The 13,310-nt window shown below is 41.5% G+C and overlaps 1 protein-coding gene across 4 annotated transcripts in view; it reads left to right on the plus strand.

Moving 5' to 3' along the window:
• The window catches only part of mon2 (MON2 homolog, regulator of endosome-to-Golgi trafficking), a 43,165-nt gene extending 29,855 nt beyond the window's left edge, over nt 1-13,310 (plus strand). For 2 of the 4 annotated variants that reach the window (XM_042495672.1, XM_042495673.1), the window contains 13 exons: nt 182-344; nt 985-1,278; nt 1,438-1,636; nt 3,097-3,740; nt 4,866-5,009; nt 5,984-6,001; nt 6,564-6,692; nt 8,862-9,052; nt 9,139-9,199; nt 9,290-9,413; nt 9,689-9,896; nt 12,008-12,090; nt 12,567-13,310. In XM_042495672.1, coding sequence (XP_042351606.1) covers nt 182-344; nt 985-1,278; nt 1,438-1,636; nt 3,097-3,740; nt 4,866-5,009; nt 5,984-6,001; nt 6,564-6,692; nt 8,862-9,052; nt 9,139-9,199; nt 9,290-9,413; nt 9,689-9,896; nt 12,008-12,090; nt 12,567-12,730 — 2,422 coding nt within the window. In that variant the 3' untranslated portion in view covers nt 12,731-13,310. The remainder of the gene's footprint in view (nt 1-181; nt 345-984; nt 1,279-1,437; nt 1,637-3,096; nt 3,741-4,865; nt 5,010-5,983; nt 6,002-6,563; nt 6,693-8,861; nt 9,053-9,138; nt 9,200-9,289; nt 9,414-9,688; nt 9,897-12,007; nt 12,091-12,566) is intronic. The other 2 variants (XM_042495674.1, XM_042495675.1) reach the window with 1 other exon arrangement.

Raw genomic sequence — 13,310 nt, forward strand, 5'->3', positions numbered from 1 at the left:
AGGACACGGAAAAAGCAGGCAGAGTTTTCATTATGCTGAAATAGTTCTTGTTTTATCAAAATTGGAAATATTTTATCTGAGAGAGACATCCTGAATTTCTGTCGTAACAAAGATTATACAAACAAGTAAGTAAAAAAACTGAACTCAGCCATAGCATGCTGTGCGTCTTGTTTCCCTTCAGCGAGTCATTGATCCGAACAGCCTTCCAGTGCCTGCAGTTGGTGGTGACTGACTTCCTGCCCACCATGCCTTGCACGTGCCTCCAGATTGTAGTGGATGTAGCCGGCAGCTTCGGCTTGCAGAACCAGGAGCTCAACATTAGCCTAACCTCGATTGGCCTACTGGTGAGATAACAGATGTCCTGTGGTTTTTGTTTTTAAGTTTTATGTTCAGATGCACATACCTCAAAGTGGTTAATAATCTACTCTCGTGATGTAATGTAAAAATGCTCAGAAAACATTTAATGAAAGGGTTTAGAATAATGTGATGTAACTGGTCAATTCCCAGGGGTGAATGTGTGTAACTATAAAGGTGAAGTGGGTTACGCTATCAGAGAATATGGTTATCTAAATGAAGAACGCAACAACATTAAACTTACTGCCTCATATATATTTTAGGAAATAAAACTCGTGTCTGAGGGAGTGACTGGTTGGACTCGTTTCTTTCCAGTAGTTTTAAAGCTGAAATGTATGTATGATATGATTAGATAATCATTATATTGCATGATTCCTTGTATTATCTTATCTAATTTATTAGCACTCAGGCACTCCGCTGACATTTCATAGATACTTTGTACAGTATACAGGACATGCAAAGCCCGATATTGATCTGTGGTTTGCAGGATTATTTCTCTTGGAGTGTGGCAGCTCCAGCGAGATTACTTTATGGTAATAGGAGAGCTGAACTGCCAGAAGCATTTTACAAACCTTCCTCTCCAATTTATGCCCGCACTCTCTACCCCCACTTCCCCTTTTTAACCCACAGTGGAACATTTCGGACTACTTTTTCCAAAGAGGCGAAGCCATCACACAGGAGCTGGAGAGAGAGGAGGAGGCTCTGCAGAAGCAGGCCCAAGAGAAAGGAGAGACCCTGAACAGGCCATTCCACCCTGCTCCTCCCTTTGACTGCCTGTGGCTGTGCCTGTACGCCAAGCTGGGCGAGCTGTGTGTCGACCCAAGGCCTGCTGTGCGCAAAAGCGCTGGGCAGACGTTGTTCTCTACCATCGCTGCCCACGGGACCCTGCTGCAGCAGCCAACATGGCATATAGTCATCTGGAAGGTAGCATGCAAGAATTTTTGATTGTATTTTGATTTAGTGAAAATGGGGGAGGCTGTTGTACATATTGCATGTACAGAATAATATAGATATAAATAGACTCTGAATAGGCTGACCTTGGAGCTCTATCTGCTGGCTGAAATATCTTGGTGTCACCACCAGGTGCTCTTCCACCTACTGGACTGCGTGAGGACGTCATCCACCACAGCCGACAAGGAGAAAATCGAGTCTGGCGGCGGGAACATCCTCATTCATCACTCACGTGATACAGCTGAAAAACAGTGGGCAGAGACGTGGGTGCTGACGCTAGCTGGGGTGGCACGCATTTTCAACACAAGGCGGTATCTCCTCCAGCAGTTAGGTGAGCCAGTTGTAATCTTCTCTGATACCTTAAGGGAGAGTTTAGATCCATAGTCAGTGTATTACATACTGTAGATGTCAGTTTGGAGGATCAGGCAGGACTACTGACATGGAAACTGAGCAATCCACTACTGCAGAAGTATTTTGGCCACCTAAAAAAACAATATCAGTTTAAGTGTACGCTACATTTAGATTATTTTCACTGCTATATGCTGCCTTCTGTCAACCCCTTTCAGACAGGAAACTGAACCTGCTGTATTGCTCTGTTCAAACCCACACTACATTGAGACAAATGGTTATTTAACATCACAGAACAGAGAAACTGCTGGACTACCTCTGTTCGTTTGTGTTATTTTGTGACTTTTAAGTTTAAAAGGGTTTGCTTGGATTCACCAAAGTCACACAATAAACCAACCTAACTGATCAAAGCAGCTGTAGACCAGCAGTTCCTGTGCTCAGCAGACTAAAATTACTGTTTTTGTCAATGGAGTCTGGTGGTTTGGAGGAGAGCCAGAGAGAGATGGAGAACTAAAGCCGTTAATGGCTTCCCTGTCAGAAATGACTGTTTGTCGTAGGTAAGGTAAAGTGGTATAAATACTCTAAATATAGTGCACACTTAAACTGATGTTGATTTTTAAGTTGCTACAATATTTTTTACTATTGGCCTGCCCCATCTGCAGCAGAACATCGCTTAGCCTGTATCCGGCCTGCTTCTCCAAACTGGGAGCCACCATCATCTACTATAAGTAATACACTGACTGCGGATAAGTAATTCATGCAGAACCACTTAAAAAAATCTCTTATCTAATGCTGTTGTATGTTAAGGTAGAATATGACACAATGTTACAGTCTGCCACAGAATTACAATCTATAAAAATTGCCTTTCAAAATATATTCATAAGCCTGTGCTAAGTAAAGCAAAAGATCAGTGACAGCCCAGCTGTTTTTACTGCTATAGTACCACACATTAAGTCATGTTAAGCCCCATACGGACAGGATTAACATTCCAGCGAGATATGAATGATAAAACATGAGCTCCTCATTAACTGCACTCATCCGTCTGAACATTTTAGCCACTGCCAAATTACAAGAGGTGACTCATAATATACAACACATTACCAGCCTACTACACATTAAATCACTGAGAGGAACGCTGCTCTTCCTACATACAGCAGAGATAAAATGACTAACTGTTGCTGGCAAAATGATACCACCGTATGGGCCTCCAAGGATGATTGTATGTCATTGAAAAATGGCTCACTTTCATTTTAACTAAATTTATTAACAGGAAACTGTGTTTGCGTCTGATACACCTGCAGTCCTGGCCATTCATACTATGTGGCCTCTCTGAACTTCTTTTAGTTGCCTTTTGTTGGTTTGAAACGTCGCATATCAGTCAGCTGACACATGCTGATTATTGGCGGTCTCACACTCGCTTATCTTGGTGCTGTGAATCTGCAGGTGATTTCTTCGAGGCCTGGGAGGTCCTGCTGAACCACATTCAGTCAGCTGCTCTGAGCAAAAACAACGAGGTCTCTCTGGCTGCCCTCAAGAGCTTCCAGGAGATCCTACAGATTGTTACACCTGTTAAAGACTCGGACAAAGCAGGTGATGCGCTTGCCGCTATGGGCGTCCCCCCAGTGCTCATTGACCCCCTCTCAGCATCTGGTCCTGGCAGACCCCTAGTGCGTTCAGATTCACTTGTCGAGCGGCTGACACGATACAACGGTGCTGAGCTGCAGGCCCCTCCTCCAGGGGAGGAGTCCGCCTTAGAGGACTCTGCGTTGTGGTGGTCGGCTTGGAACACGTGGTATCGAACAGGAACGGACAGCACAAGACCACCTAGTGGCCCGACAGAGAAGTTCTCCTTCATCCCCAGCCAGCCCTTCCTCACAGCGTTGATCCAGATTTTTCCAGCACTCTACCAGCACATAAAAGCCAACTTCAGTATGGAGGATCTGAAGAAGCTGGGGGTCATCCTCCATGGGGCCGTGTCTGTGCCTATCAGCAGTGATGCCTCGCCCTTCATTCTCCCCTCCTACACTGAGGCAGTGCTCACCAGCCTGCAGGAAGCTGTGCTCATCGCTCTGGATGTTTTGCAGAAGGTAGGAAAAGCAAAATGTGTTGATAGAAAACATATATGTGGGTACCAAAGAGACTTTTAACTGTGTTATACATCAGTGGTTCAAACTGGTGGGTTGTGGTCCAAAGGTGGTACATGGTTTCATTCTGAAAGGACTGCAAGTAACATGAACGTGTCAAGTTTGTAAAAACACACTTAATTTTGAAGTACATAAAATGTTTAGTGTGGCGTTTCTTCTTATTCTTACATTATTTTTTTTTATTTCTTTTTGTTCTTCGCGAACTGGTTGTTTACATTTTGCAAAATAAAATTGAATATGTGGTCATTTATAATAGGTGGACCTTGAACTAATGGCAAAGGAGAAATCTGGATCCTGTGACTTGGACCAGTTGGTAACTACAGTTATACATTATACAAAATAGCATTATGATAAGAGCCAAGTGGGGTGTACGTTCAATGAGGGGTCTAAGACACATACCATGTAACCACAGCGTTCCCTGGTTAGAATCTGGCAGGGAACCTTTGTTGCATGTCAAACTCCCTCTTTCACCAGATTACATTTCCATCTCTCTGCTTTACAGTCTTGGAAATAGTTTTTAAAAGATTCCAGAGCCAAGAATAAAAGATGGGAAACAAAGTTATCCCCATAGAAACTGCAGTGTTATGTGGGAGCAGCCCTAATGCTTTACCTTAGTGTTTATACTTTTTAAAGGTGCTATTGATAACATTAGCCAGGAGATGTCCAAACAGTCCAAATTTGTTTTTCAAATAAACAACAGAGAAAAACAGCAAATCCTCTAATTTGAGAAAGTGGAATCAACAAATGCAACTTGTAGCTGTCTTGTCAGCAATGCCTTTTCTTTGCTGGTGTTTTTATTGGACCGTTAAACAATATATTTGGGACAAAACATTTCCTTGTATCTTTAATTGATACCTTGACTTGATGCAGCAACCTCAATCCTCTCTGGTATGAATACAATCTCTTTGTTTTGCAGACCTTTACTTTCCCTGTCAACCAAAAGTTATTTCTTCCCATTCTGTGTCAACTCAGTCCAGGAAACAATGTGTCAGTCTGCTAAATTATGCAACATGCAGTCCCGTGGTGGATGTCAGCAGTGTTTGTTCCTCCCTTTCCTCCCTGCTGCAGGCCATCTGTGTGGGCCCGGAGAACCTGCAGGTCATGTACCCAGCCATCTTTGAACAGCTGCTACTCTTCGTGGAGTTCTCCTGCAAGCCTCCTCAGTACGGCAGGATGGAAACCAAACACGTGGCCAATGCCAAATACAACCAGGTGGGGGGAAATGGAATTGACTGTTTACCTGCTTGGTTTTCATGTGCAGTTTGTGTCTTTTTCCAGTTTGTTTCATAAAAATGTTGGATGGTGTACACTGTTACTTGTTGCCCTTTTCTCTTCAGCTGTTGTGAACAAGATCATCACTCTTCTTTGATGTTCATAAAGCATCTACACTCCCTCCCTCCTTCAGTCTAGTCCTTATGAAGCCCCTATCATGGTCCTTCATGAGATTGACAGATACTTCTGGACCCCTATTACAAGCCCCAAGCCATTTCTTCCTTGTATTCCCTCTCATGCTCCATCCTGCTGGCCGCATGCCAGAGAACTGTTTTACTGCTTTTCGGTTCAATCACAGTTCAGATGTATTAAAAAAAAAACACATTTTTTTTTGCTAGTGATCTTGAGTAAGATTACTTCATTTATAAAACCACAAACAATTCTCATTTCTCCTCAAGAACAGAGGAGTCTTTTCACAACATTGCTCTGATATCAGTGTGTTTGTTACTCACTCTTGTTGTCGCGGAAACCTACAAAATCCACCAGGTGCTGTGTCTTCAGGGGAAAGCTGAGAGTTGTCTCGATCAAACACTGTCCGTCTGGTACATTTATGCTAAGAAACGATAACGCTACACAATCCTGACTGCCAGTCTGTTGGTCCTGCATATGAGGTCCAGCCCTATGTGAATCTCAATCTGTTTTAACTCTTTAAGTGAGAGGGTCAAACACAATTCCCAGCCAGCCAAACAGATGTTATGGGGGGTCTTTATTGCCTTGTTGGATTTAATCCAATCAGATTGCCTAAAATGTCTTTGGTGCCAAGAGTTAGTGTTTTCCCCCCAAATCAGTCCTGGTTATTGAATCTCATTTAGCCAAGCAGCCACTGGAAATTTGATGCAGTTTGAAAACAGCAGTTTAATTGCGATCTTCTCTCATTCTGTTTCTTGGGACTACTCACTGGATAACCTTTTTAGATCCAGCTCTTTGCACCGGTGAGTTCCGTCATGTCCTTTACCCCCCCCCCCCCCCCCCCCCCCCCCCCCCTATAGTTTTTTATTAAGCTGTGCTGAATGGTGACGACCTACCCTCTGCGGTAGATATCACACGAACCGCATGGTAGGCTCTCACGTCTCATCTGCGTCTCTTCACTCCATGCTCCCCCTCTCTGCCTGCCACTAACTGGTGGTTATGCCTCTGTGTGCACAGTCCCTGTGCCGTTCCATTTTCAGTTGATTTTGTCTTTTTGGTGATTTTGTTCATAAGCACACGTGTGGTTTGGTTTATATCTCTTAAAGACACACTTTGTAGCATCAAATCATTTGTTTTGCTGTAACATTTGGCTGTGGTACTCACATGAGCCTAACAAAACTTGTGGCTGACTAATAGTCACTGCAACTTTCAGATTAATTTGTGTGCTACTTGTTTACTTATACAAAGTGTGCCTTTAAAAACTGCTTTCAATGTGGCTCTGCCAAAACGTAGAGATTTTTCAGATTTGATTTACTCATAACCACTTCCATTTCTTTCTCTTGTTAAATCCTCTTTTCCTCACAGGCGGAATGGGTTGCCTTAAACTATGTGCCCTTTGCTGAGCGCTCCTTGGAGGTGGTGGTGGACCTGTACCATAAAACAGCGTGTCACAAAGCTGTCATCAATGAGAAAGTTCTGCAAAACATCATCAAGGTATTTTTTACCAGGACGGGATATTCATGGTCACAGGACTACTGGTAAAAGGTTGGAATTGACAAGTTTGTTTTTGAAGAATATACTTTTAAAAAACAAATAAAAGTAACAAAAATGTGATTGAACACAATGATTAGTGATGAAAAATTCTAACACATATCAAAGCACCTCTAAAGTTTGGTCCACATGCATTCTCTCAAATGGGGAGTAATGTGTCAATGCTTAGGTAAAGGCAGCATTGAGGCCTGTGTGTTTTTTGTTTTTATAACAGGAGCGCAATAAGAACAGTACGTTTTTGAACACAGTGTAGTGTGACATTTATCCATTTCAGGAATTTCACTTACTTCCTGTCAGCGCTACAGTAACGTTACCTTCACCTCTGATCATCTTGATCAAAATGCTTTTTCATCTTTGAATAAGACACTTTCAGTTAGCTTTGTAGATATTTACAATACTATTAACCATTCATGTTTGTATATAATGTTATTGTTGGTGTGGTGCCTGACCGAAGTAAATGTTAGGTAGCTTTCTTTTACACTCGGTGCTTTGGAGAGCAGCCAAAAATACATTGTCCTGCGAAAGCATGTTGAACGTCCTCATTAACTTGACAGGGCTTTTCATCATTTTAGTGGCTGGTAGGGCGACTGAACTGGCTAACCTCGCTATTAAAATGATCAAAAATGAACAGTAAACACTAATATATGCAAAGCTAAAGTAACTAACTTAAAGTTGAAAAAGCACTTTGATCACTAAGGTCAGAGGCAAAGCTAATGTTACTATAACATTAACGGAGTATTCAGACATGAAGTTCGTAAAACAGATTTACGTCACAATACACTGTGCAGTTAGAGAGCTCTCGGCCCACTGGGCAGCAGTTAATGTTGAAACCTGCGCAGTGCAGTCATAAAATGTAGTGTGATGTTGTGCAAAGGTGCTGTGGTTTTAAGAGCATATTAACACAGAATCACACAGGGCAGGAAATTGTTGCCTCTCTGCTACCTGCAGGATAAAACCTTTAGGCAAGTTGAACTTATGTTGTATCCAATCAGTGATGTCATAACGGGTGCATTGGCTGACTAAGGTAGAGCACCAACAGGCATCGCAGCATTGATTCTCTCTCAAAGCTGCTATAATCAATCATTTTTTTATGGATTAAATTTCTACATGTATCTGAAGGCAGTATCGAGTACCCACAGGTATTGCAGGTTCTAAATCTCAGACACATACTAGATATGAAGTAGCCTACACAGTTTCTACAGTGTTCTAAAAATGAAGTGAGTGAACAATGATCCGTATTCAGTGTTTTAGCAGTAGTCATCTGCAAGGTTAACAACGAATGAGTGCAGAGTTCACTCAGTGAATACTGTGGGTGAGTTACTTTTCAAGAGGATGGATGTATAAAGACATCACAAGTCCAAGAGATGCCTTGTATGCAATGAGTGTGGTATATTTTGAAATTAGACATTTCTGTTTGCTCTCTGAGGAGTCTGTCAGTGTCTGCCAGCCTCTGGACAACTTTCACTTCACTTATCTCTCTGAAAGTTTTGATTTCAAGGCTTACATCTTAAATACTGCAGAAGTCAAGTGCAACCTGCATGTTCTGAATGCAGTCTATCAAATATTAAAGCATTTTATCGGTGAAAGTCATTGAAAGCCTTCATTTCTTAAAGCTGACACTTACCCTTTCACTTTATCCAGTTTCTGACACCTGGGTTTAACTGCTCTTTTCCCAGAGTCTGTTTATAATAAACCTCAAACTGAAGAGAGTTAATTTGCCAAGGAGCTATTATGAAGCTTCCCAATGGACAAAACCAAATCTGCCCCCCGCCCTTTTTTGTCTCCAAAACAAGAAGGCGATACTTGTAAAATCCCAACCTTGGGGAACCCAGCTGTGCACTGAAAAGAGGGCTTTGTTAAGAGGATGGTCTCTTACTTTCTCTGGTTTTGTTGAATGAATAGGACCACTCCAGGTGCAAAAAGTGTTTTCTGCTTTGATGTTGATTCTGTGAATTAAAGTCTCTCCAGATTTCAATACAAAAGAAGGTGAAAGGTTGGCAGGGTGCTGCAGTCCGTTTTTTTTTCTATTTTTACCTTGAAGTCTTGAAGTGTTTCAGTCTCATGATGTATTGGTACTGATGTCTCTTCCTCTGTTTTCCGGTAACCTTCAAGACTTTAAGAATGCCCTTGGGTTTAAAGTATGCCTGTCCATCTGAGAGCACCTGGAAGCTCGCAGTATCGTCTCTGCTCAAGGTTCTGTCTATTGGACTGCCGGTGGCACGCCAGCATGCCTCATCCGGAAAGTTTGACACAATGTGGCCTGAGCTGGCCAATGCCTTCGAAGACTTTCTTTTTACCAAAAGGTACAGATTTAGATTTCAAGTGGAGTATGCATAATTTGGACGCTAAGTACCAAGCTCATTCTTTGTTTGTTTTTTTCCTTTTATAGCACACCTCCAGATAACCTGTCTATCCAGGAATTTCAGAAAAATGAAGCAGTTGATGTAGAGGTAAAGACATTTTTTTGCATTGTTCTTGCATCCAGTATGTTAAAAAGACTCTGTTTGGTATCTGACACCAGCATATTCTCTTCATTTTAGGTAGTCCAGTTGATCAGCACAGAGATTTTACCATTCGCCAATTTCATCCCCAAAGACTTTGTTGGCCAGATCATGACTATGCTCAATAGAGGTTCCATTCATTCACAGTCCCCCTCATTCACAGGTAAGATGCAACTTTAGCAGCTAAATTAATTTGACTTCGCTGTGTTGTTTGCATGTATCTCTGATAAGACAGCAGGGTGCTGGAATCATACTGAAACCATTAAATCACTGGTTTGTTGCAAAAGCTCTTCCTGTGGTTCATCACCAACAATCGCTCCTGTCAGACTCTTTATGTGTTGAGCAAGACAGTGAAGCCCAGTCTGTCCACTCATTGTAAATCACTCTGGAGAGCAGCGTCTGCAGAATGTTTAACATGTGAGAGTTTTGTTTTGACAGAGGCAGAGATCGATGTGCGGATGAGGGAGGAGTTTTCTAAGGTGTGTTTCGAGACACTGCTGCAGTTTTCCTTCAGCAACAAGGTGTCCACCCCACAGGAGGGCTACATCTCTCGTATGGCGCTCTCTGTGCTCCTCAAGAGATCCCAGGATGTTCTCCGACGCTACGTAGAGGATGAGAGGTTGAGCGGACGTTGCCCCCTGCCCAGGTACACCCCACTATACACCTCTGAATAAAAAATGGTGACCTTGCTTTGGCCAGAAACACCTTTTTTGCACGTCTTATGACTGACGTCCACATCAGAAATTCAGCTCCAAACATTGGCGTTTGTTAGTGCCATCATGTTACCACTGAGACATTTAGCAGTGAAAACTAAAACCACCACTGCTTCAGCTATGCATCTGTCATTTTTCATTTTCTCTTTTCTAAACAACACAAAACCACTGTATTTTTCCAGTTTTAGACACTTGCATCACATTTTAGGCACAGGTATAACACTACGTACTGCAGTGCATTTTTTTTTCTTTCTTAGACGCGAGGAAAATTAAATTATGTCCAGGTGAATATTGCGCCATTAGCACAGAAAATGATAAAGGGATGGTGGGGGGAGTTTAGGATTATTATGATATACATATGTATAGCAAATGCGAGGTTACAAACATTTTATAACTAAAATATGATAGATACAATGTATATGAATATAAAGAATGAGAAAATCATAGATTGCATGATTGAATTTGAGCATTTAAAAAACAGTAGAACTTCAACAGCAAAATATATACACTGTAAAAAGTAGGAAGTAGTTTCACAGTCAAAGGTTATATTATTCAAATCTGCATTATACTTTAAGGGGAACTTAACTAATTCCTACTAATTACATCAAAGTGTGCTGCTGTATATGTAGGACAAGTTGAGTAAAACCTTTTGCGGCTCCAGAGGGAGCTGAATAAAATCTGACAGAATGCCTCAAGTGATGTCACTCATCTTGAGGCTGAATAAGCCACTACTAGCATAATACAGCCAAAACTCTGACCCCATGTCTGCGCTTGGGTTTCATCGAGAGTAATTGAGGTGCCACTTAGTGACAAAAAAAAGACAAGCACTCTGATTCTGCTTTATCAAATTTTATTTTTTTATTCCCCAGCACTCACTGTCTGCCGGTCAGTAATGTCATAGGAGTACTTTGTGCCAGCAAAGTAGTCTTTTAATGAGAATATTTATAAATGTGAGAGAAAACTGCAGAATTTACAACTAATAATTTTAAAGTTGGTTTGTGAGATACAAACAGGACAAAATGGGCAATCCTGTGGCTATAATGCAACAGCATAACTCAGCCACTGATCACTTGTACACACGATTCAGATTGTGACATGAGCAGGTTTTCCTTTTTTGCAATTTAATTAAACTACTTTAATAAAAGTACTTAAGAAATGCTTTATCTCTCTGTACATTGAGTCATGGTGGTTAATTATATGTTGAGTCTAATCTCCTGATTAATCGTATTTCATCTCTTGATCAATGCTTTGACTGTAATTGCTGCCTATCAGACATCAATATCTTGCAGGATCACAGACACAGTATAACAATTTCCTTCCTATCTCCTGTAAAGAGAAGAGAAACTGAATCTTGAGTCCCTTTCCCACTGGACAAAAAAAAACACTAACACCCACTAACATCTGGCTTTTGTCTTTAGTAGGAAAGGTTAAAATCTGTATTCATTACCAAGACATGTGACTGCTCCATTCGGCAGTAATGGAAATTTGACGCTGGGGTGGATGCATTAATTTTTGCCCCCTTTCCAGTGCAATGAAATGACGTACTGCCGCAAATTCCGTCCCTCTCCACCCAAGCGACACTAAAACGTTGAAAATTAGTTAACCATTGAAACATTAAGTTTGGCAAAGAGACTAAATAAGCAAGAGATTTTAAGAAAGACTTGACCACCATAACCTTTTCACTGGCCTCCATGCTGCTTTCCTCTTTTTAATAATCTCTTTTCCGGCGCATTTCTGATATCAGATTTGACACTATTAAAATTGAAACACTGAGTACACAGCTTTGTTTTCTGACAGAAGGAAAACAAGTCTAAAGCCGTTTTAATGGGTTTTTCCTTGTGATTAAAACACCTTCATATACACACTAATTTTGGTGGTTCGAGGGTTGAACTTGCATTCAACAGCTCTCACAACCTGAAAAAGAATGGAAATCACGTGTTGACTCTAACACTGTTCCCTTGTTTTTTCACAAATCCTCGACATCTACAGGTTTTCTGTACTTCCATTGTTGCTAATGAAGGTCATTGGTCTTTTTTTATTTCAGGCAACAAGTGACAGAGATTATCTTTGTCTTGAAAGCTATCAGCACTTTGATGGACTCACTTAAAAAGACACAGCCAGAAAATGGTGAGTATCAGACTGCTTCAAGGATCAAACAGAGTTTAGAAAGAGGTGAAGCTGTGAAAAAACAACTTGAAAAATACAACAATGCCACGTTATCTATCATCCATTCATTTGAGATAAATGTGTCAGGGTACAGTTGGGACCATTTTTCAAATGAGTTTTATCTCCAATCTGGGTAAAACTGTTTACGTTTCCAGGAAGGTCAATTACAGAGAATGATTATTTTTTAACCGCAATAGATTGAAGTCGTTCTAAAATTACGTTTTTGAAGTGCCCTTCAAGATGTTTGCATTACATCGCCCTTGATTCAGAGCAAAACTCATTTCCATTTGCCTGTGGGAATTTTATCAAGGAAATGATTTCTTTGATTGCCTTCTATCACAATTCATATTCTCTTCTTCCTCTCCTTCCCAACCCCGCTTCTCCTTTGTTATTTTTTCCCCCTCTTGTTCTGCGATTCTTTTGTTTGCTGCCCTCAGTGGACGGCAACACATGGGCTCAAGTGATTGCCCTGTACCCCACACTGGTAGAGTGCATTACATGCTCCTCTTCTGAGGTGAGCTCAGCCCTGAAGGAGGCCCTGGGGCCCTTTAAAGACTTTATGCAGCCACCTGTCTCCAGAGTCCAGAACGGAGAGTCCTGACCAGGCTCGCTCTCATTCGTTTTTTATAATGAAGAAATCTTGAATGTGTCTTCTCGACCCACGTGCTTCACAAGTGCACGGACATGAACTCCACATGAGCCCCATCTACGGTGACATGAAGCAACCCACGGTGAACAGAGTTTCGAGGCCCGCTCGGACCACGCCGTAGCCCCTGACCTTCATACGCATCATCGTATGCTTCTCATGTGAGCTGATCACGCCTCTGCCCCCTCCATTCTCATACAGACTGACTGCTCTCTTGTGTTAACTACAGAGATCTAAAAAAATTGCAGTGTTGCCTCTGAATTTAGTTTGTTTTATTCTCCTGATGAGGCTGAGTCGATGTACAGTGTGTGGTGATAGTGGTGATGATGTAATTAACAAAACAAAAAAAAACATGCAAAAAACGGGGCTTTATCGATCTTAAAAAATGAACACTTAGACTTTTGCAACATTTTCAACAGTGAGGATTTTATGCAAGAAAACAAATCTTACTGTAACATTCCATGTCATCTTTAGCCAGCCATCTGAGAAGGGATGTACTTGTCTGTATAAAATAAATGGGACAATTCTACAACCA

Source organism: Plectropomus leopardus, chromosome 11, assembly GCF_008729295.1.
Source record: "Plectropomus leopardus isolate mb chromosome 11, YSFRI_Pleo_2.0, whole genome shotgun sequence".
NCBI lineage: Eukaryota > Metazoa > Chordata > Actinopteri > Perciformes > Serranidae > Plectropomus > Plectropomus leopardus.